This window comes from Apostichopus japonicus, chromosome 20 (assembly GCF_037975245.1).
Source record: "Apostichopus japonicus isolate 1M-3 chromosome 20, ASM3797524v1, whole genome shotgun sequence".
Classification (NCBI taxonomy): domain Eukaryota; kingdom Metazoa; phylum Echinodermata; class Holothuroidea; order Aspidochirotida; family Stichopodidae; genus Apostichopus; species Apostichopus japonicus.
In genome coordinates, this window is record NC_092580.1 from 1,071,851 (window position 1) to 1,093,315 (window position 21,465).

Below are 21,465 nucleotides of genomic sequence, written 5' to 3' on the forward strand. Positions count from 1 at the left end.
CTATATATTTATATATATATATATATATATATAGTGAATCTAAGAAAGTATCAAGCTGTAACAATTAGAGTTTCAAGTAAGACACAAATCAAATCGAATGGTGTATCCAACCATCCTGATACGTCACAGCTGTTTACTTTGACTGAACGAAGCTACCTGCTTATCCACACTGACTTCCTACAACTCACTTCTCACTGAATTATCTCACTTAATAAAGCGTATTAGCTTGGTACACATATGATCAAAAACCTCATACGTTAACTAGCGACGCCATCGGTTGGCAATTAGCATAGTAAATGCTAGCTATGTTTGCCCAGATCTTTAAATGCAAATAAGGCTAGTTGGTCTGCTGCACAGACGTTGCAGGCCAAGTGAGTTGGAATTTTTGCATTTTGAAATCTTACCATATTGTCCAAATGTCTCATCATGGCTTCAAACTCCAGTTTACCGACCTTCAGTTTGTGTCCTGTCTTACTGACCCCACCTGCGTCCTTGGCAGTCGCTTCGCCGACCTCGTCTCTGACTTCATCCGGTAGGTGGATGACATTATCCAGGCCTACGGCATGTATCTGTCACGAATAATTAGCATACGGTAAAGCGTTTGAATGCAGTTTGTTGCTACATTATTGAACACAAGTCTTACGAGCGACTCTTTTAATCTCTCTTATTCCTCCTTTGTCGTTTCTCGTTGCCGACTTTGCTCTGCTGGTCCTAACACTACTAAGGAGATTCTTATATTTGTCATCTTGTATATGCCATCCGAAGAATGAAACTCAACAATTTCATATAAGAGGACGACAAAATCGTACATGATTTGCCGAAGAAACCATCCGTTTGGCATTTATGCTTCAAAAATACAAGACCCACTAAAGAGTCGTTTTTAGCTTAAATCTGGTTTGAAATTTCGTCCTTTTGATGAAACCTTTGAATCCTTCTCAATTGAAGCATTTTGTCTTCCATCTCTCTGTCAAGGGACAAAAGAGCTAAATACTGCCATTACAGAACAAGCAGAGAAATGCACTTCTCCTTCAACAGGCAAATATTTGAGCCAACTGTCTGTCTGGGCAATAATACTTCATTTGTTCCTATCCAACAAAATTTTTTTGTCTGTCAACAAAACTGGACCAAACTTGGCTATTTGATTATTTGCTCTTTAATGAACAAAAAGATGTCAACTTCTCTATGGTGGATATAACCAATGCCTGGATTCTGCAAAGCACCTTGATAGCAAACAGGCAAAAGCATTATGTACAATATGTATGAGGTACAATAGAAGCATTGTAACACTATCAGGAAAACGGATGTTTGTGTTTATAAGCCTCTTCTCCAAACGATTTGATACAGAATCCTGTGGACGCCTGCGGGCACAAGCTGAGCTCATCAAACTTACAAAGACCCTCAGGAGCATCCCAGCTTTCCTTTCATGATGTTAGTGTCATCACATTAGTATTTATAATACGCTTTCTGGCCAAGGTGAAGTGCACAGGCACGGCAGTATTTGAATATACCGCGGAGGATTGAAAACTGAAGCCTTTCCAAAATCTCATCGATCATATTCATAGACTTACTGTTTTAGTATTCTGTGCTTAATACTCCCTTTTGAACAGATATTTATTCCTCTTGAATTTTATTCAACTTTTATTAGCAGATTGAATTTGAGTTCGCAGAAATAAATGTTTCAGTTTTTGAGTCGGACTAAATTTATTCCAGTCCTTGCAGCCCGACTGAACTTTATTAACATTAGACTGAAACTTGGAAGAAAATAAATTTTATCCCACAGCGATAGGCCTAGGCCTAAATATCCAATAATGGATGTTCAGAACTTGCTGCAGTTATCCAAGAATATGGAAAATATTGTTGACCCATCGAAGAAGACCAAGCCTAAAAAATGTGTTATTTATTGGATGAAAGATCAACAAGTTAGTACAGAGTCGGTGATGGACAAAGAAAATGCAACTGAAAATGCAGTCTGCTTGATAAAGTGGAGAGGAAAGCGGCCGTATTCTAGAAAAATCATCAAAATAAGTGGTATGTTGACCTTTTTTCTGTTTCATTTCTATGTGTAATCATATGAAACTTTCTGACAGTGGCACAATAACCAAGATCAACTTCTAATTTTATCCTGTCTTGTGCAACGATAAACAGCATATTTGCAGTTAATAAAATTAATAATCAAATTAAAATAAGACAAGGCTACATGTGTAGAATATTTCTTGTTTAGGCCTAAACTTATAAGGTTACTACAGTTAAGCTTATTCTTATGGGTGCATGGGGCAATACCTATGTTTGGTCATTATTTGGACATTCAGTACTTGGATTAGTTTCCTAGTTTTACCTAGTCAAACTTCACGTTCAAGTCTGACGTTTCTCTTACCGTACTACAGAGATTTTACTTACCATTGAAATAGCGTTATAAAAATGCAAAACATTTGAGTGTTGGGCATGCAGGGTTTAATGTGATTACATTTCTGTTTTTCATATGTGGTTATATGCAATGGCCAAATTTTTTATCATTTTAATAATTATTACAGGGGGGAAGGGCTAGTAAGGTTATATATAAACTTTGTGACATGTTGTAAGACATGTGTAAACATGCTTGCTTGCAAAAAAAGTGGGGTCTAAAGCCACCCATCTCTCCCTCGCGTTGCGACGTCCATTATGCACTGAATATTATATATTATATTTTCCGTTTCTGGTGGGTGGTTATTGTGCCAATGTATATTTGTGCCCTATCATTATTAATTATTTCTATTTGTTTTATGTTCAGAGTACATTCACAGTATGTGTGGCAGAAACCAGTGGACAGAGCCACAGCCACAAGAGATGAACAAACGGTTTGCATACAAGTGCATGAATGCTACAAGATACATGAAATTGAAGAAGCTGTATTTTATTTTTGTTTTGTTTTGTAATTTTATAGTTGTTGCATAAAAAAGGAGACTTCAGAATTCTGGTTATTCTCATTATTTGTTTGGAGAGTTTTAATCAATAACTAGGACAACAAGCTGGCCAAATTCCTAACTCTCCTTACTTGGAACTGATTAGCATACAAGTATTCAATAAGTATTTGAGTAAGTATTCAGAAACCTGTTAAGCCTTCATAAAATAACTAATTAGCATACAAGTATTCGAATACTAGCGAATAAGTATTCGAGTAACTATAAGTATTTGTCAGAGCCAAATTATTTAAATGAGCGAATACTTATATGTAAATGAGCTAAGTATTCAAATAGCTATTCCAAATCTACTCGAATACCTATTCGAATACCTATTTGAATACCTATTTGAATACCTAACAGGTATTCGAATACTTCACTCATTTACATATTTTGGCTCTGAGGAAGGCTTATAGTTATTCATATTAGTATTGGAATACTTATTTTGTACTGTGTGTTATATGGTAAATTTTCTGAATACTGAGGAAATCTTTGAATACTTTTTGAATACTTATCGAATATATTTGTGTAAGGTAAGGGTGGCTTTATTAGAAAGCAGATAATCCGCTTTGTAACGACCATTATTTGTTACCCAGACTCGACAAAAAAAACCACACACACACCGATTGATAAAATTGTAGGTTGACAAAACCCAGACAACCAGCTCTTGATGCTGCAGGGAGAAGAGAGGACCAAGTACTCCCATTCCTGCCCATCAACACCCCCCACTTCCCCCACCACTTGTAATCCCAACCCACTAGTAAAGTGTGTTGCTGAACCTTCAAGACAAACAAATAGAAAACTCAATTATGACTTTCATAAAAGATCTCTAAGTAAGATTTTTCCCACAGTTTCAACTGGTAGCTTTTCTAAGGATTTACAGTAGCCAAAAGACCCTGGATTCCAAGGTCAATAATGAAACACATCTCCCAGGTGGGTAACCTTGCCCTTGGGGTCAGACATCAAAAGGAATATTATGGGAATTTTATCGATGAATGTCAACATTATTAGTGCCCATACATGTTAGAAAGCAAACATCTCCCTACTATGCCTTAATCTAAATCCATAAATCCGATTTGGAGTCGGCAAGTCGCATCAAGACTAGCAATTATTCCAGTCAAACATACTTCTTCAACCGCTGTTCTTTTCGTTTCATGGAGCAGGCTTTGCTATTGCAGGTGACTTTCTGCTGTTACTCAGAGCCTAGTTTGACTCGGAGAAAAGCAAACAAAAGTTTGTACAGAAGCAGAATCTTCAGAGGTGGAGAGAGTTAGAAGAGTGTAATGACTACATATTGATACAGAAGTAGACTACGCTAATGGCAAAATCAAGTTCCGTGTAGGCTAGGAGATACAATCATTCCCAAGACAATAACAATTCCAAATTGATTATATTGTTTGGAAACAGTTTGAAAATTTCAGATAACTTTTCTCAGAGGAGAGGGTCATAACAAAGATTAACTCAATCCATACCATTTACTTTGTGTTTGGAGTTGACTAATCTTGTCCATTTTCATCCCTCAACCCCCTTACCCCATTCCCGGCTCTTTAGAAAACAGCTTAAAAAAGGAAAACTCTGTAAATTTCACAGGTCTCGAAAATATTCTGAAATGGAGGAGAATGAACAAACTGTAATATAACCAGAGAACATTTGGCCTCACACTGCTAAGTTTTACAAGCAATCCGACCACGTTGGACCAAGTCCAGCTAATTCTTTACCTGTATCTCGCATGCTGCTACACAGTTGAGGGATAGGAAGTACGCCTCCTCTATGGACCCACCACAGCAGACGATACCATGGTTATGCAAGAATAGGATCTTGTTTTTGATGATTTGATCCTCCTGTTCCTCCTCGACCATGATCCCCGTGAAGTCATAGTGTAGAGATCTCACCACAAATCAAGGCTTCTTGACTCATCGACAAAAGGCCACACTTCATAGTTGAGACCTGTCAAGATTCAAAGCAAAAAATTCAAAATCCTCCATATTCTATGACATCTTTGCTTTTAAAGATTTGCTTTGGTCAACAACTTGCAGGAAGGGTAATGCTAGGCAAACATATTGAATATTCAAAGAACATTTAAAAATCCTCCATAATCTATGACATCATTGCTTTTAAGGTAGTTTTTTTTTTTTTGTGGTCAGCAAATTTATAAAGCCAACTGGGTATTAATCAAAACAAATCGAAATGTGACAAGTCAAGCTAAAGATGTTAAAGAAAATGATCAAAATCCAAGTAAAGAAAAAAGGAACCTGCTCTAAGAATCATGAAAGTAATTATAAAGGTGGATACTCACAGCAGCGGCTGCCGAAGTGTGCACATGTTAAATGCATTTAGTACCTGGTCTGGATTTATTATTACTATTGCTTTCGCAGACTTTTAACTTTGAACACTATCTATCAATATGTAGCAACTGCTTTGAAGTTGATGAGAAAAACATCTTTTGGCCGAGAAGCATCCAACATTGGGGTTATTCCACTCATCTCCAGAAGTTATCTGTTGATCCAAAAAAAATCCCTTAGTTCATTTTTGCCTTTAAATAAAACAGTGAGTGACTTAATTATTTAGATTACACAAAAGAAGGCAAAACTATATCAAGAAAGACAATTGATCAAGTTAGCCATTAGCTAGCATTTGAAAGCAGTAGAGAAGACCAGCATATGCAGAGAAGTCTCCTAGATAATTGAAACAAACACTGTTGTTCTATAACTCTATAAACACTACCTGGCAATTGATTGGACATTGTTTATATGTAAAGGATTGGGTGGTTAGAGGAGTCTGGTTGCGACATCCAAAGGGGGGGGGGGGGAGATATAGTATGGCAAGGGAAGGCAGAACTCAGTTTTTCTCTTTAAGCGCTGGTATTTTGTTCCCCACTAGCAAGCTCTACATCAAAAAATAGGAGGAAAAGGAAAACAAATGTGTAATAAACAATGCTTGATAAAATCATAAACTAGCTTTTAAATGTTGGAACACTCCTTTAATGCTCAGAAAATATTAAAGAGTGAATGGCTTCTTTAATATTAAGGAGTAGAAGGCTCTTTTAAATGCTTATGCCATGCAACCCACAATGCTTCTCATGTCAAAAATTAACCTTCTATTCTAAAAATCATGGCTATAACCGACATATGATAAAAAAAAATAAGATATAAAATCTTAAATTTGTCCAAAATCCATAACTATCTAAAAAAATATTTGCTTTGTCAATAGATGATAGATAAAGGGAATCAATACAGCTTATTTATTACAACTCTAAGTGTGCATATGACCAACTAATCCCAATGCCATGGAATACTATTATGTACCAACGCCAACAACAATATGAACACAACAGTTACCTTTATCATACACATGGACACGGCCATCTTATACTACAAAAACTTGTGATAAAACTGAGGGCGTACTGGCAAATACTGCAGAATATGTACAACCTATCTAGCCTTATGCTGTCTACCAACAGAAATCACCTACAACATAAAAATGAAATGCAAGCAAATATGAATACTTGTAACGTCTTCTGTCACATACTGAAATAATTATTGGATCTAGTACAGTAGTAGCAGGCATATCACATAATATAATACATGCTTGGACCTAAGATCTTTAAAAAGTGAGGAACAAACTTACCTGATTGTACCTGGTCTCCATAGCTGCCCTCAGCATACACTGCAAACGTACATTTTCTGCAACACCTAACTTCACGTCAAACTACAAAAAAAGCATCATATCAGTCAAAATCTTAGAAAAGTTACAAATGAAACATGTTATTACCTCATAGAGCTTTTGATGATAAACTGACGCAGGGAAAGTTAATTAAAAATAACAAATTTTTGGGGATATATACATAAATCTTAGGTTTCGTGTATAAACTACATTGTCAATGGTCCTGACCACAAACTTTTTCAGGTTCCTTACCCGCAACTTCCTGGAGTTTTGAAGGCTGAAATTGCAAATAAACTAGTGCATATCCCTACACCAGTTTGAAGGGTCACATTGCAAATAAATTAATGCATATCCCTACACTAGTTTGGAGGGCTGAAATTGCAAATAAACTAGTGCATATCCCTACACTAGTTTGGAGCGCTGAAATTGCAAATAAACTATTGCATATCCCTATAACTAGTTTGGAGTGCTGAAATTGCAATTAACTAGTGCATATCCCTACAATAGTTTGGAGGGCTGAAATTGCAATTAACTAGTGCATATCCCTACACTATTTTGGAGCGCTGAAATTGCAAATAAACTATTGCATATCCCTATAACTAGTTTGGAGTGCTGAAATTGCAATTAACTAGTGCATATCCCTACACTAGTTTGGAGGGCTGAAATTGCAATTAACTAGTGCATATCTCTACATATAAATAGACCTATCAAAAAGCCCAATCCTTGAGATCAATTTTAAGTTGGTCTGACTTCATGAAGTCAAAAAATTGGATAACCAACCGTTATTGGATAACCAACCGTCAACCTGTTGACACTGTTCCTTGAGGAGCTCTTATATATTCTACTCTCTAATGATCTCCGAGGTTAAATAGAGTGTGGTTTTCACTACATCTTGCAAATTGTATTATTTGAGACACTAATTGAGACAACATTTAGCAGAAAATTTTATTTTGTTCCAATTTTGGAATACTTTTTCTGCTGGAGATCTCGGCAACGACGTCCTGCGACGTTCGTTAGCCTACAAGATTGTTAGTATGGATTCTGCGACAGTGGAGAAATTAAAGGAGTGTAGCATCAGAGTTGCCGACAGTTCATATAAAGATACTGAGATTTTGTATGCTATCATGAATGATGTTGGTAGAGATGGAATTGCAAGTTGTGTGAAATCTTTAGGATGCTGGATTATCACATTAAAAGCAAAGGAACAAGCTGATCTTACTGTATTTTGGACAGTGGACTCCTCGTGAATGGGAATCAGTTTCTACTGGTGTCAACAGAACGTTCCTAACTGTTAGTGTTTTCGGAGTACCTTCATTCATACAGGGCGAAGATCTAACAGGAAAACTTTGTGAGTATGGGTGTAAAATAAGAGGCAAATGGAAAGGAAAGACCTTCCCCAGATTCCCAAATATCGGGAACGGAATACGATATGTACAGTTAAAACTACCTGAAGAACACAAGAGCTTGCCTTACGCAATTAGAATTAACGGGATTAATATGAACTTAACGCACAATGGTCAAACTAAAGTATGCAATTTGTGTTTGGAAAGCGATCACATCAGGAGAAACTGTCCTAACTACAAATGTTAAGTTTGCGATGTCCAAGGGCACCGGGAAGCTAATTGCCCAAAGGTCAGATGCTTTAAATGCCAAGAACGTTTGAAGAGTATCGCCATGACAACACAGACACTGGCTCGACCCTAGATACACATGAAAACGAAACACAATATCAGTCTGAGGGATAAGTCACTGGGTCGGTTGAACAGGACGATCACGCTATTCAAGAAGCTAACGAGGTCAGGGCACAGAAATCCGAACAAAACACGGATTCAACAGCAAAGAAGAACAATAACGCGAAATCCAGACACCCGAGTAATCCTAACCAGGAGTTAAAGAAAACCCACCAACAACAGCGAACTGAACAAAAGACGACATTGCCAACACAAAAAGTAGTAGAACAACGGAGAACACAACCGGAGACTGGATCTCAGCGGATGGAGGGGGCGAGCACACAAAGGGGAAACATCCAACCCCACAAAAGGCAAATATCCCTAGACAAAGACGGCTTTCAAACTATCAGACTAAAGAAGAAAACATTTATTCCTAATCTCAGCAGAGCGAGAAATGTCAGAACAAAGGATTCTTCGGCCGAACCTATGCAAAGATGATGGCGTTCATGTTATACGGTACATTTATTTATTTATAGCGATGCAAGCTGCAAAATACCTTGAAACAGGGGAGGAAGCTATCGCATGCAATTACTACGATATTGATTCATACAACAAGATGTCTCGCGAACACATATTGTCTTTATTCCACCATAATAGTCGAAGCCTTAACAAAAACTTAGACGACATAACTACATTTACGTCTCTATTGAAGGATTTCTCTGTCATTGGATTTACCGAAACCTGGCTTACTGCAGATATATCCCCCTTAATCCATATCAATAACTATACGCTTGTTGAAAGGCATCGTCCCGAAAGGAGAGGTGGTGGTGTTTGTTCATTTTTCAACAAAGATCTAAATTTCAAACTCAGAAACGATATAAGCATTTTCAATGATTCTGTCAATGTTCATAGAGGTTGACATAACATCAGCAATGAAAAATTATACCATAGGCGTAATTTATAGGCCTCCAAAAAGTTCACTGCATATTTTTCTGACACACGTAAACAAAATTTTAACCCAACTCTCCAATGAACGACATAGTGCGTACATTATGGGTGATTATAATATTGATCTTGCTGACAATATTAAATCTGCTGACTTTTTAAACTTACTATATGCCAGTGGATTTTTTCCTACTATTACCAAACCTACCTGTGTGGGTTGCACTTCTGCAACTCTTTTAGATCATGTTATAACCAATGATGACTGCAAACTAATAACTGGTATCTTTGTAAGCGATCTCAGTGACCATTATCCAATATTTCTCCAAACTGCCATACACAAAAGTAGACAAAGGGGCCCTATGTATGTAAGGAACTACTGCAAGACAAATGTACAGAATTTCTTCTCAACAATCCGAGATGCTTCTTGGGAAAATGTTTCATCCCAAACTGATGCACACATTGCCTATTCTATGTTTTATAACAATTTCAATGCCATATATAATCAATGCTTTCCTGAGCAATGTGTCACCAAATCTAAGAAATGTCGAAAGAGACACCTGTGGATTACTGCAGGTATTCTAGTTTCTATCAAAAGAAATGATAAGCTATTTAAAAGACATATTAAGAACCCGTCTGGTGTAAATAAAACTATTTATTCTCAATATCGTAATAAGCTCAATCATGTTATCAAATTTTCTAGAAAATTATATTTCAACAATAAATTTTATAATGCGAGGAGTAACCCAAAAGGCACATGGGATACCATTAACCAACTACTCCATAAAGGTCGTAAACAATCATCGTATCCCTCTTCTTTCAAGGATGGTGACAAAGAGATTAACACCGACCATGATATTGCTAATAAAATTTAATGACTTTTTCGTCAATCTGGGGCCATCACTGGCAAGTAAAATCAACCACAAACGTAAATCACAGGAATCTGTTAACATTGATGTTAACACTCATTCCATGTTTTCTCATCCTGTCAGTGAGGAGGAGTTGTTAAAAACAGCAACCTCTTGCATGAAACCTGATAAAGCAGCTGGATACGATGATTTTAAGCCTGGCATTGTAAGACAAGTTATCTTATTTATTACCAAACCATTAACCCATATTTGCAATTTGTCGTTCAGTACCGGTATTTTCCCTGATATGCTAAAAATTGCCAAGGTCATCCCTGTCTTTAAGAAAGGGGATTCAGAAAACTTTGAAAATTATCAACCTATATCACTATTATCATGTTTTTCCAAAATAGTTGAAAGGCTTCTGTATAATCGTATTTTTAACTTTATTTCAAAATATAACATTTTATGCCAGAAACAGTATGGATTCCGTCCTGAACACTCCACTGAGCTAGCACTAGCTGATGCCATTGACAATTTGTATAGTAATCTTGACAAGAATAGTACCTGTGTCAGGGTTTTCCTGGACCTCTCAAAGGCCTTTGACACAATAGACCACACAATTCTGCTTAATAAATTACACTGTTACGGCATAAGAGGCACCCCCCTAAAATGGATCGACAGTTACTTAGCAAACCGCTACCAATATACATCCTACAAAAATGCTCATTCCCAACCGGAGAGAATTCAATGTGGTGTGCCACAAGGCTCTATATTTGGTCCATTGCTTTTTATCCTATATGTTAATGACATTACCAATGTTTCTGATAAAGTTAAAGTTGTTTTGTTTGCTGACGACACAAATATTTTCTTCGTATCACAATCGAGAACTTTATTTCATATTTAAGTATCAACTGAATTAGACAAGTTCAGCGACTGGTTCGCTGGCAACAAATTATCATTGAATATTGATAAAACAAACTATATAGTTTTTAATACTTATAAAAATTTTACATGGAATGCTGATATTACTATGGGTGGTAAAAGACTACAACAAGTCAAAAGTACTAGATTTTTAGGCGTATATATAGATCATGAACTTAAATGGTGTGACGACATTACAACTGTCTGTAAAAAAGTTGCAAAAAACACCAGTGTTTTAGCTAAGCTTAAGCATTATCTGCCACACACATATTAAAGATTCTCTATCAGACATTAGTCCAGCCACATATTACGTATTGTTGTAACATATGGTCTGGTACTAGATATACCAATCTGAATCCCATTTGTATTACACAGAAGAAAGCAGTCCGCCATATAACACATGCCAAACCAGAGGGACCACACAAATCCTCTTTTTAAGCGTTCTAAGTTGTTAAAAGCTGATGACATTATTAGAGTTAACCTTGCTACATTTGCTTATAAGGCCTGGAATGGACTGTTACCAAATGCTTTTAATGACTACTTAATATGTAACAGTGATATTCATCATTACAATACCAGATCTTCAGGCAATGCACATTATAACAGGTATAATTCTACAATGGGGATGTTATCACTGAGGGCACGTACAATCAAAACTTGGAATTCTCTATCAGGCAATATTACAAATAAACCTTCTGCAAAATCATTCAGAAGAAACTTTATTCAAAAATTATTGTGTCTTATTAATTGAACATGTTCATTTTTTCTTATATATTTAGTTCACTTTTTCCTTTTCTTAACAGGGAGTCCTCTACTTTGTTAAGCCATCTGAAGATTTTTTAGAGGACTTCCTATCACATTGTATATATTCACGTGATAAAACAAATAAATCAAATCAAATCAAATTTGTGAATAGGACTGCATAATGCAATTTTAGCCTAGTATGTTAATTATTTAATGTCTATTCTCCTCAAGGTGAGCTTCATTCTCAAAAGTTATACCTGAACTTACATTTTATGCCTATGTTTGCTAGCTGGGTCATCTACTTGGTTAATTTCAGTGGAACAGGTGCCCCCAATGTTTCTTCTCCTCTTTTCTGCTTGCATGTGTTCCTCTCATTCCTTAATTTGTCCATCAACTTCATGCTCCAGTACTCCTGTTTCAAAAGGAATTATAAATAATATCGAATGCTCTATGTTCACATACTAGGTAATCACCAATCACAATAAATCCCATTCCAACCCCATAGCTTCAAGCACACACACATCTAATCAAATACAAGCACATGCTGTTTGAAAGCCCTTATTTCCTATTCACAGTTGGTTTGGTCTACCAAACACTCTGAAATTCTCTACAAAGACAACGATGCACAGAGCTGACCTTGGCAACCTAGCATAAGGAATTATATTTTACCCAGCCCAGACACAATAGCATGTGCATATCAACATTACTTACTACAGGATGAGCTCCAGGTATATGGCTGCCTTTCCCAGGAACGGGTACCCCCGCTGCCTCTGAGTAGTGGGCAGTTTAAGTGCAGCTCGTAGATTGCTCAACAGCATGTCCCTTCCCAGTCCTGCTGTCAGTACACTACAACCAGTTTGTACCTACAGGTAATGAAAGAAATTAATGAAAAATAATATGGCACAAAAGAGGGGTATAATTAAGAAGACACTGCAACTGCGTGGCCTCTCCAAAGACTTTCCAATTCAGGCAGAATATAATCATATCACAACCCTATGAGTATAATGCAAGAAGTAAGACTCCATTTGCTCCAACAAGCCAATGCAGAGATGTAATAGTTGCGAATGTCACCATGGATACATTTGTTATTGATTACCATCACAGTAACAAGTTGTGCTTAATGGGTGAAATGAAAAGAAGAAGGGATCACAAGGTACAATGTCCAGGCAATGAGAGCTGTTCAGCAAAGATGCCCTATTTCGGAGATCATGAACAAAATGGTGGAAAGATTTGTGAATCCAAATTACTTACAGCTAAGAATCCACTAACGGTCAAGTGTCTCACAACTGATGCTGATGGCAAGGCATGTAAAGGGTTCAGTAGTACAATGGCTGTAACTACTCATTCTGAAAGTGAACTTAACCTGTTAGATCAAGTTCACCTACTCAAGTCACTCCGCAGAGCACTGACTATATTAAAGCAGTATTCTCCTCTGCTATGTTCCTGCAAAAACTGTGACTAAGAAGCACTTGACAATCTTATAAATACCTGGGAGAAACCATCACTGATAAATTGGAGTGGGATGAACATGTAAAACGTACTCTAGCAAAAACTAATCAGCGTATGTTCCTATTACAGAAGCTTAATTTATTCAGACTAGACCAACTCTCATTTCTCTATTCTATATTAAAATCGGCAATCAAGACCACCATTACATTCTGTTTAGCAGCGTGGGGTGAAAATACTACTGCTAGAGACATGACCAAGTTAAATAGACTAGTTTCTAAAGCAAGGAAAGTTTGTCAGTCACATTACCTCAGTTCAGTAGATGAGTTGCTTGTCAGAGTATCACAGAGTAATATGAAGTCAATCATGTCATCCCAACATCCTCTGGGGCATCGGGTAGATTACAGCAATCAAACGGGCAGACTAATTGTCATGAGATGCTGAACCGAGAGATACAGGCGTTCTTTCTTGCAAAGGGCTATTCTCAATCTTGCCAATGAATTATGTAGGAAATAGGCCAAATATATGTGTCAGAACATGGACTTAGTAGTCTTAATATTTCGTTTTAAGAATCAGATTTTTATGTGTTTCGATGTATTTATGAATGTCAATTTTTATGGTCAATAAAGATCCTTATATCTTAAATATCAAAAGCACTTTATCAACATGTTTAGACTGCCTTGCAAAGTACTACAGTGGAAATCATTCACATTGCCCAAAGCATTCATTTGTATGCAAGAGGCCAGGAAGTACACATTTCCATGTATGCCAAATGCTACAAAGGGTTCTCTGCTAATATCGCACACTGACAGCAGGAAGCTAAACAAAATACCTGAGACACCCACCTGCAGCAAACATTATGGTCCACTCGTTTTGAGACTTAATTCCACTCAAATGTAGATACCGTCAATTAGGCTTTCACTGTGACCAATCCAAAACATAGTACCACATTTTCATGCAATGGTCAGTACAGGGACTACAGTTCCATACACATAACATATAATGTGCCTGGAGAGTCCATAGCCAGGAAGATGGAAGGTGCAGTATTAAAGGTGAGCTCAAATAGTCCATGTATCCAGACTCTGAAATAGATGCAAAGAAAACAGCAATGTGATGAATTACGTAAGAGAGGCAGCTAGAGCATACAGAAGGAGGAGAGCACAACTCAGAGAGAGAAAGTACAAGCTACATGGTAGAACTATAAACATAAACCAGTCCAGTATCTATAAGAAAGATCAACTGATTCATGACCAGTTACTCTAGGATGAAAAACTACACTGATGATAAAGATGACAATATTTATCAGTGATGCCAGTAATTTGTAAACTGAGTCTATCCACACTCACTGTTATGAGTTAAAACAGTATCACTCATTCAGGGAAGTAGGCAATCAAGCTGATGACCATAAACTTGGCAAGTGCCATCAAACTTTCAAGGCTTTCTGCTGTGTTGCACTGCAAGATACTGTTGAGAGATGTGACATCTCTCTCCACATGTAGGCTGTTGTGGCATATGTAGGAGATGTCAAATGGTTTGGTCCTTAAGATTTCTTTACTTTGCACAATACTTTGAAGAGCATATATGTCAGAATGTGGACTCTGCTGTTAGCATTGTGAAAATAATGCCATATGCTGGTGCCCCTGGCTTACTGATGGTGTAGGCACCTGTCCACATTCTGCATCCCTTTGTGTAACTTGCTGGGGCTAACATATGTTTTGCCAACTTTTCATTTATGTCATCAGCCCATGCCATCCAGTCTGAAATTGCAAAGGTGTGAGCTTTCCAGTTACATATTTCTAAATGTATATAGGCCTAAGCTTATTCTGAATGCAGCTTGGGGCTCAGTTCAGCTGATTCTTACACCACATTGAGTAGTAATATATGCTTTTAAACTTCTGACTGTCACTTTTGCTCTACTAGGTACACTGCACAGAGAAGGCTACTCACCAGATGAACAACTTCACTATCAAATAAGCTACATGTACTACTTAGTGAGTGTCTGTGATGGTATAAGCTCTGAGGTGATGGGCATTACTTTCACTTTTCCCCTTTGAGGTAGCTGAGAGGTTTTTCACACCTACCCATGCAATCATCCCATTCTTTATCATAAAGTTGAAATTTGATTTCTTCTTGAATATGAAACTTTTTCCTAATTTTAAGTTGCTAACTCTTCAAACTCAAAAACTTGTTTCTGATCTTTTATGGTGAGATCATAGATGTGAGGAGTTCATAAATACTGATTTAGTTTCAGAACCAATTCTACATGTTAATCTTCTTACAACTGTTTATTCAACATCTATGAGAAAAGGTTTCCTCATGTAAGTGAATGAGGTGTCAATGTTCCAAAAGTTTATTGAACCATACTTCCTCTGTTGGAAATGGTGTAGTGCAACCCTGCATTTCTGTACTGTAAAGAAAGAAAAAATAGATAACTAAAATCCTGGTTATCAGTACTGAACGGCTCATTTATTAAAATTACAATTCATTATTCTTAATCGTAGTTCACCATAAACATAGATTGAAAAACAGATCTTGTCTCTTACTATTTTCATAACCAGAACTGCATGTGGATTCCTAACATAGTTAACGATCAGCTATCTGCAGTATTCTGTTCGTAAGGTGTTTGTGTAATGCGGCTGAGCAAGAGTCTTTCCAGTAAAGCTGTTGGAAAAGGGAAGATCACTAATGGAGTAAATGAAAAGAATTAAATGATACCTTAAATAACTGTTGACTAGCTGATAAACATATTTATATTCTTAAATGCAATTTCCCCAGATTAGTGATAGTAATATACCTAACATGTGTTCATCCGTGGGTGCGAAAGCAATTATTTACTCTGTCACTGTGAATTTCCCTCATGCAGTGGCATTGCTGGCACGACTCTTGCTCAACAGTGTTCGTGTTACATTTGCAAAGAAAAAGTTAAGCTTACCTTCTAAAAGGTTAAGTTAACCTTAAAAGTGCTAGTTCAAAAAGGTTAAGGAGATTGGCTTCTGCAATTGCGTAGGCCTAAGCACACATACTTTATGCTTGACCTTATTAGTTTAGATTAGTTTAGTAAAGAAAAAGGATCAGGAGGGACACTCAAGTCCCCATCAAAGACCCTATAGGAGAGGGAAGAAAACTGATGACACAAACGATCAGACCCGATTACAATGCTTAAAGTGCTTGTCCAAAGCATTCTTAAACCCATTCACACTACAGTACTTGCAAGTACAACTTTCTCAGGCGAGCCATTCCACTCATTCACAACCCTATTAGAAAAAAAGGTATGCCGAATATTAATGCTACTTTGTGACTTGTGGAGTTTAAGACAATGACATCTGGTACAACCACTATTAGCAAACATGAAAAAGTCAGTGACTATCAAGATACTTAATCAAGATATCACTTTTATGAAACCTACGTTTGAGTTGAATCTTGGACTGCATAATCTAGATCTATGGGAAGACTGTCCATGAACTTGTGTTTGAGTTACTTTATTACTCTGAAATTTAGTGACTCTAGCCCTGACTCGTTGCATAACTGGTAATAGTTCCTGAAAACTCCACATGAATTGAATATGGACCACTGAATCAAGAACTACTGGAGACCAATAATTCTTCACATCCTTAGCTAGATGAAGTAATGGTTTCTAATACAAACGGTATACTTTATCAATCCCGTTCTTGAACCATTGACCCAAAATTGTGTCCTTTCTGGAGAGAAGTATTGAAGGAGAACCGGACGGATGGTGTGCTATTTATAATAATCCCTCTGCCTAATACAAATACCAAGGTATTTAATTAAAAAATAGTGAATTGCACATAAAGCACCTAAGGCGACACCTTTGTCGCCGTAGGTGAATTCATCTCTTTTCACAACACTTAGGACGACATAGCATAAACTCACCACTTAGGGCGACGATGGTGATTTAGTGTAATTTCGTCACACTGGACCATTGTTCTCCTGTATGTGCACTATTTATAATAATCCCTTTGCAAAGTACATATAGCAAAGAATACAATTAACTAGTTAATTAATTTCACATATACATGTCACCCTATGTGAAATTAACTCTTTCCACAACACTTTAAATAAATTAATTGAGAAAGACATAACACCAGAGATCTACAGTCAATATGAAAAGATGCCTGTATACAGTATTTAGAACTGCTCAATGGGATCATTACAACTCAAGCTGGACTCTAAACCTGAAAATTTTCAACGTATGAATTCTGGCCATTAACTTACATCACTAATAGTTTCAGAATTTGACTCCTGTTCATTTGTCAGTTTATTGAGTTATTGTAATGACAGGCTGTTAGCATTACACTCATAAACACACATACTGCTACTTCACAAAAATGCATTGTGTTACATATTGAAACAATTTTACATAACACAAAACAGCATGGAATGAAAACAATATGACAAAAACAGGGAGTTTGCAGGAACTCACCAGGACTCACAAAAGCCTTCAAGATCTTTGCAATCTAGACACACCTCAAGGTGTCCCTGCATACTCAAGCATGACATATAGCCCTTGTTACTAGGATATATCGGAATTACTGGATAGGAGTTTGCCCGACAGTGCCAAGTCTCATTGCAGGAAGTCCACTTCATCTCATTTGTTGTATGTAAGAAGAAGTACCTGGAAAGGAAAAAATAAGTTACTCATTACAACAATGTTGCATTTCTATTGCAATTCCCATTTGTTCCTTTACCCTCTGGATTATCAGGTATAAATGAAAACTTTCATTCAGCTTTTACTTAAAATTATCAGAATTATTATTAAGAGCAACAAACTTATCAATCAGATACAGACTATCATCTAAACCCAGCCTTACAAAATGTGCATCCTCATTGTATTGATGCAAGTTTATCAGTCAGATCTAACTGGTGCCATAATACCTCTTTCAAAAATGACTAATTCCCTGCAAACCTAAGCAAATTCCCAATCAGTTTCAATGTTAAAGGTAGTCTGTATATGCCCCAAATTATAGGATGCTTTAATTGCTAGAAGTTTTCAACAAGTTACTTTCATGGAGGCACTTAGTCCAAATTGTTCTCAGACATTCTTAATGAACACACAAGATGACTGAATGTCCCCGTGAGGTAAATTTCATCAAAAGTGGTAATAAAAACAGTTTATAGAATTTTGACCAAAGGTGACCATATTTGAATATTTGCATATTTTGGGCCAACATGGCATAATTTTAAATAATATATTGAAAAGTTCACTTATTTTTGTTTGTGTTGCTTTGATGCTTTTCACAGAACGATCTATATCTCTTACTCATCTAAAAGTTTGCACTGGCTTTGGTTACAGGAAGTGCATGATGATGTGTAAACTGCACCAAGGAATTCTAATGCATCCTCCTGTGCAGTTGAATCAAACTCTGGAAGAATCTGTTTCAACCTTGCGAGACAGGAGGCCCATGAAGTTCAGGTTGAAATTGCGCGGAAGAGAGCTTTGATTACTTCCATTAATTCAGAGCTATGTCCATTATAGTGTCGAATGATGCTGCAAAGAAGCTAAAAAAAAAGAAGGAAAATTTAGATTTGTAGGAAATCTACATCTGACATGGGTGGCTCATCAATATAAGTGGAAAAGATTTGGGTTGCAACCTTCATTTTTATCTATTTTTTGTTAATGATTGCTTGATGTTTCAAAGCACTTTCTTGGAAGTCTGTCACTAGCTTCTGTAGCTGAAAAGTTACTCTCATCAAGTAAAATGATAAACACATCATATCTTAATAACCATTTGTTGGAATATGCTACTGGGAGAAAGGAGTAGAGGTATCATGAACTTGACAAAGAAGAGTGCCCATGTTGGAAAATCTAGTATATTTGGGGGATAATAAAACTTAAAACCCTTCATTGTTGAAGTGAAAATTATGATATTCTGCAATAAGTGCCAATCCTTGGGATGGGGTTGGAACATCACAAAATGCCCCTTGCAATTGTGCTGATATAGGTTGGGTTTTTCCCTTTACTTCTCCAGGCATAAGGTTTTGTCAAGGATATGGTCCTGGCACAGTAAAAGTCTTTCATTTTTCAACATTTCCAGGTGGGGAGGATCAAGTCACATGAAGTCTTGCACCTCCATAGCTTGCAATCCCTGCCTTAATGAATTATTTCTAAAGCTGCATGGGTTGTCTTAGGTTACTTACCTTTAATTTGAATTTGAAGGACCACTACATGTTTTTAAGACAAAATTGCAAACTGGACAAATTAAGAAATATGATGTCCTTTAAGTTGGCTGAATTGGGACAAATTCATTCCAAAGTCATGACTTGTTTTCTGAATTTTCTCTGTTCTTTCAACTTCCCTGTACATATTGGTCAAATGGTTTAAAATGAGTTGTATGAATAGTTGATAAAGCTGATATATTCTGACAAGTTGTCAACCAGTTATTTCAATTGAATCATTTTTAATGAATTGTCTCACTGTAATTATTGATTGAGTGAGTGATCAGTCAATTAATTAAATCGTTAATTGAGTTAACGTTTAATTAAAATTAGTTAGGGGAATCAATTAAAAAAAGATGAAAATTAGATGACCTCTATGACTGAACTTTTCCTTTGAACTTGTTAGAGCAGTTTAAAACCTGTATGTGGTACTTCTAGCAACTGACAAGTTGGAAAAAAAAAAAAAATTCTCTTTACATTTTGAATAGCAATTTGGATTTTAGAGGACAAATTATTCCTTGCAAATAAATGCTTTCTTGAGTTCATTCATTGCAATTAGATGGCATATTGTTAATTGTTGTTGACAATAAAATTCAGATTTCAACTGAATCAATTTGAGAAGCTATACAGTATTAAATTGATTTTCATATGTTGGATGGTTATTTGCTAAGAACCAATAAATGCAGATCTATACCAATAGCATGGGTACAGTCTTACAAGTATAGCTGGTACTGTAATAATTTTCAGAGTCATGTACCAACAAGTTATCAAGTTATCCCAACCACTGCAAATATTACCATTTTGGGGTGATATATGTTGAAAATATCTCATGCATGGAAATTATTGATTCAATATAGTTGCAAGCAAATTTGAAAACTCGAGTATACTTACACATTGCTTAATTACAACGTTTTTATCTGTAAAACATGGCACCATATAGCAAAGTTAATGAAGTGTGATGATTATGTCCGAAGAAACTGGCCAGCGTCACAATATCCCTGTATCTGTTACGTCCTGAGATATTGGCCACGTAACACAACATCTACTTCCATACTTGTATAATGCTGAGCTGCAGACACTGGCCTTTGTGGCAAGATCTTGAACACATATATTATGTATACTGTGTATCAAATATACTGTATGTATAAAATGTATCCTTATTTTTTTTTAAACTAACAGAAATTTAAGATGGTCTATATCAGTCCCTATTCTGGAACTGCCTCTATGAGGATTACTGTGATGATAGAATCAATGTTGATGAAAGAATAAATGTGACTTCATGCAGTGTTTTACAACCTGTATAAAATTAATACTCCAACCACACATGCAAAGTGCAATGTGGTTCCCAGCTACACCACTCTATGGGGAAATGGTAATTTGATGGCTCTTCTTCCTGCAAACTCAGTCTAGACAGTGTGTTAGATTATCAACTCAACCAACTTTGTCCAAGTTCCTGATGTTGTCGGCTGCAAGCCAGGAATCTCATTGGGTTGCTGCCACCACCATGAAGATTTAAGCAGTATATCATTTCTCCTATAACAACAACACTGGAATAGTAAAGCAACATTACCGTAATGATGCTATATCGCAATTCCCTTTTGAATTAAGCAATATGTTAAGGGACATTTTCTTAATATTAGTTTGTTCAATATATGAAAAATCAACCAAGTTAAAATGCATTATGGTTTCCATGATGTAACATGAGTAATTTGTGTATGCGTTTGTTTGTGTGTGTGGGGGGAGGGGGAGGGAAGGGGGGGTTGCACACACTTAATAGTAATTAAGGTTCTACAAATATTAGAAAAAGCTAACAATGATGATTGAGATGCAACAAACATGGGCGAAAATGGAAAATATCTGCCAAGAAAACGAGATGGACTATTCCTGCAGGCTATGAGGTATCATTATGTTAAGTATCAACTCAAATGGAATAAATTTCTTCCGATTCTGTGTTTATAAGGAAATTTCAGCTGAGCCCTGTTTTGTCACACATCTCATCAATATGCAGCAAAATCAAAATAGCACTGAAAACATTGCATTGGGTAACCAACCTGCTCAGCCCAATAAACTTTAGTCATACCACATATGGTTGGTGAGCAATTGCAGATCAGGTTTTAATGT

General features: G+C 36.6%; 1 protein-coding gene across 20 annotated transcripts in view; it reads right to left on the reverse strand.

Annotated features, from left to right (window-relative positions):
• The window catches only part of LOC139961004 (gamma-adducin-like), a 214,734-nt gene that overhangs the window by 26,303 nt on the left and 166,966 nt on the right, over window positions 1-21,465 (reverse strand). For 7 of the 20 annotated variants that reach the window (XM_071959774.1, XM_071959782.1, XM_071959785.1 and 4 more), the window contains exons 1-7: window positions 14,016-15,160; window positions 13,480-13,659; window positions 12,436-12,587; window positions 11,992-12,136; window positions 6,564-6,644; window positions 4,655-5,432; window positions 405-569 (exon numbers count right to left, since the gene is read on the reverse strand). The exons of 6 other annotated variants lie outside the window; for them this stretch is intronic. In XM_071959774.1, coding sequence (XP_071815875.1) covers window positions 405-569; window positions 4,655-4,795 — 306 coding nt within the window. In that variant the 5' untranslated portion in view covers window positions 4,796-5,432; window positions 6,564-6,644; window positions 11,992-12,136; ... (1 more) ...; window positions 13,480-13,659; window positions 14,016-15,160. Of the gene's footprint in view, window positions 1-404; window positions 570-4,654; window positions 5,433-6,563; window positions 6,645-7,818; window positions 9,701-11,991; window positions 12,137-12,435; window positions 12,588-13,479; window positions 13,660-14,015; window positions 15,161-15,449; window positions 15,531-15,713; window positions 16,760-21,465 lie in introns of those variants that run through there. 7 more of the 20 variants (XM_071959778.1, XM_071959776.1, XM_071959777.1 and 4 more) reach the window with 7 other exon arrangements.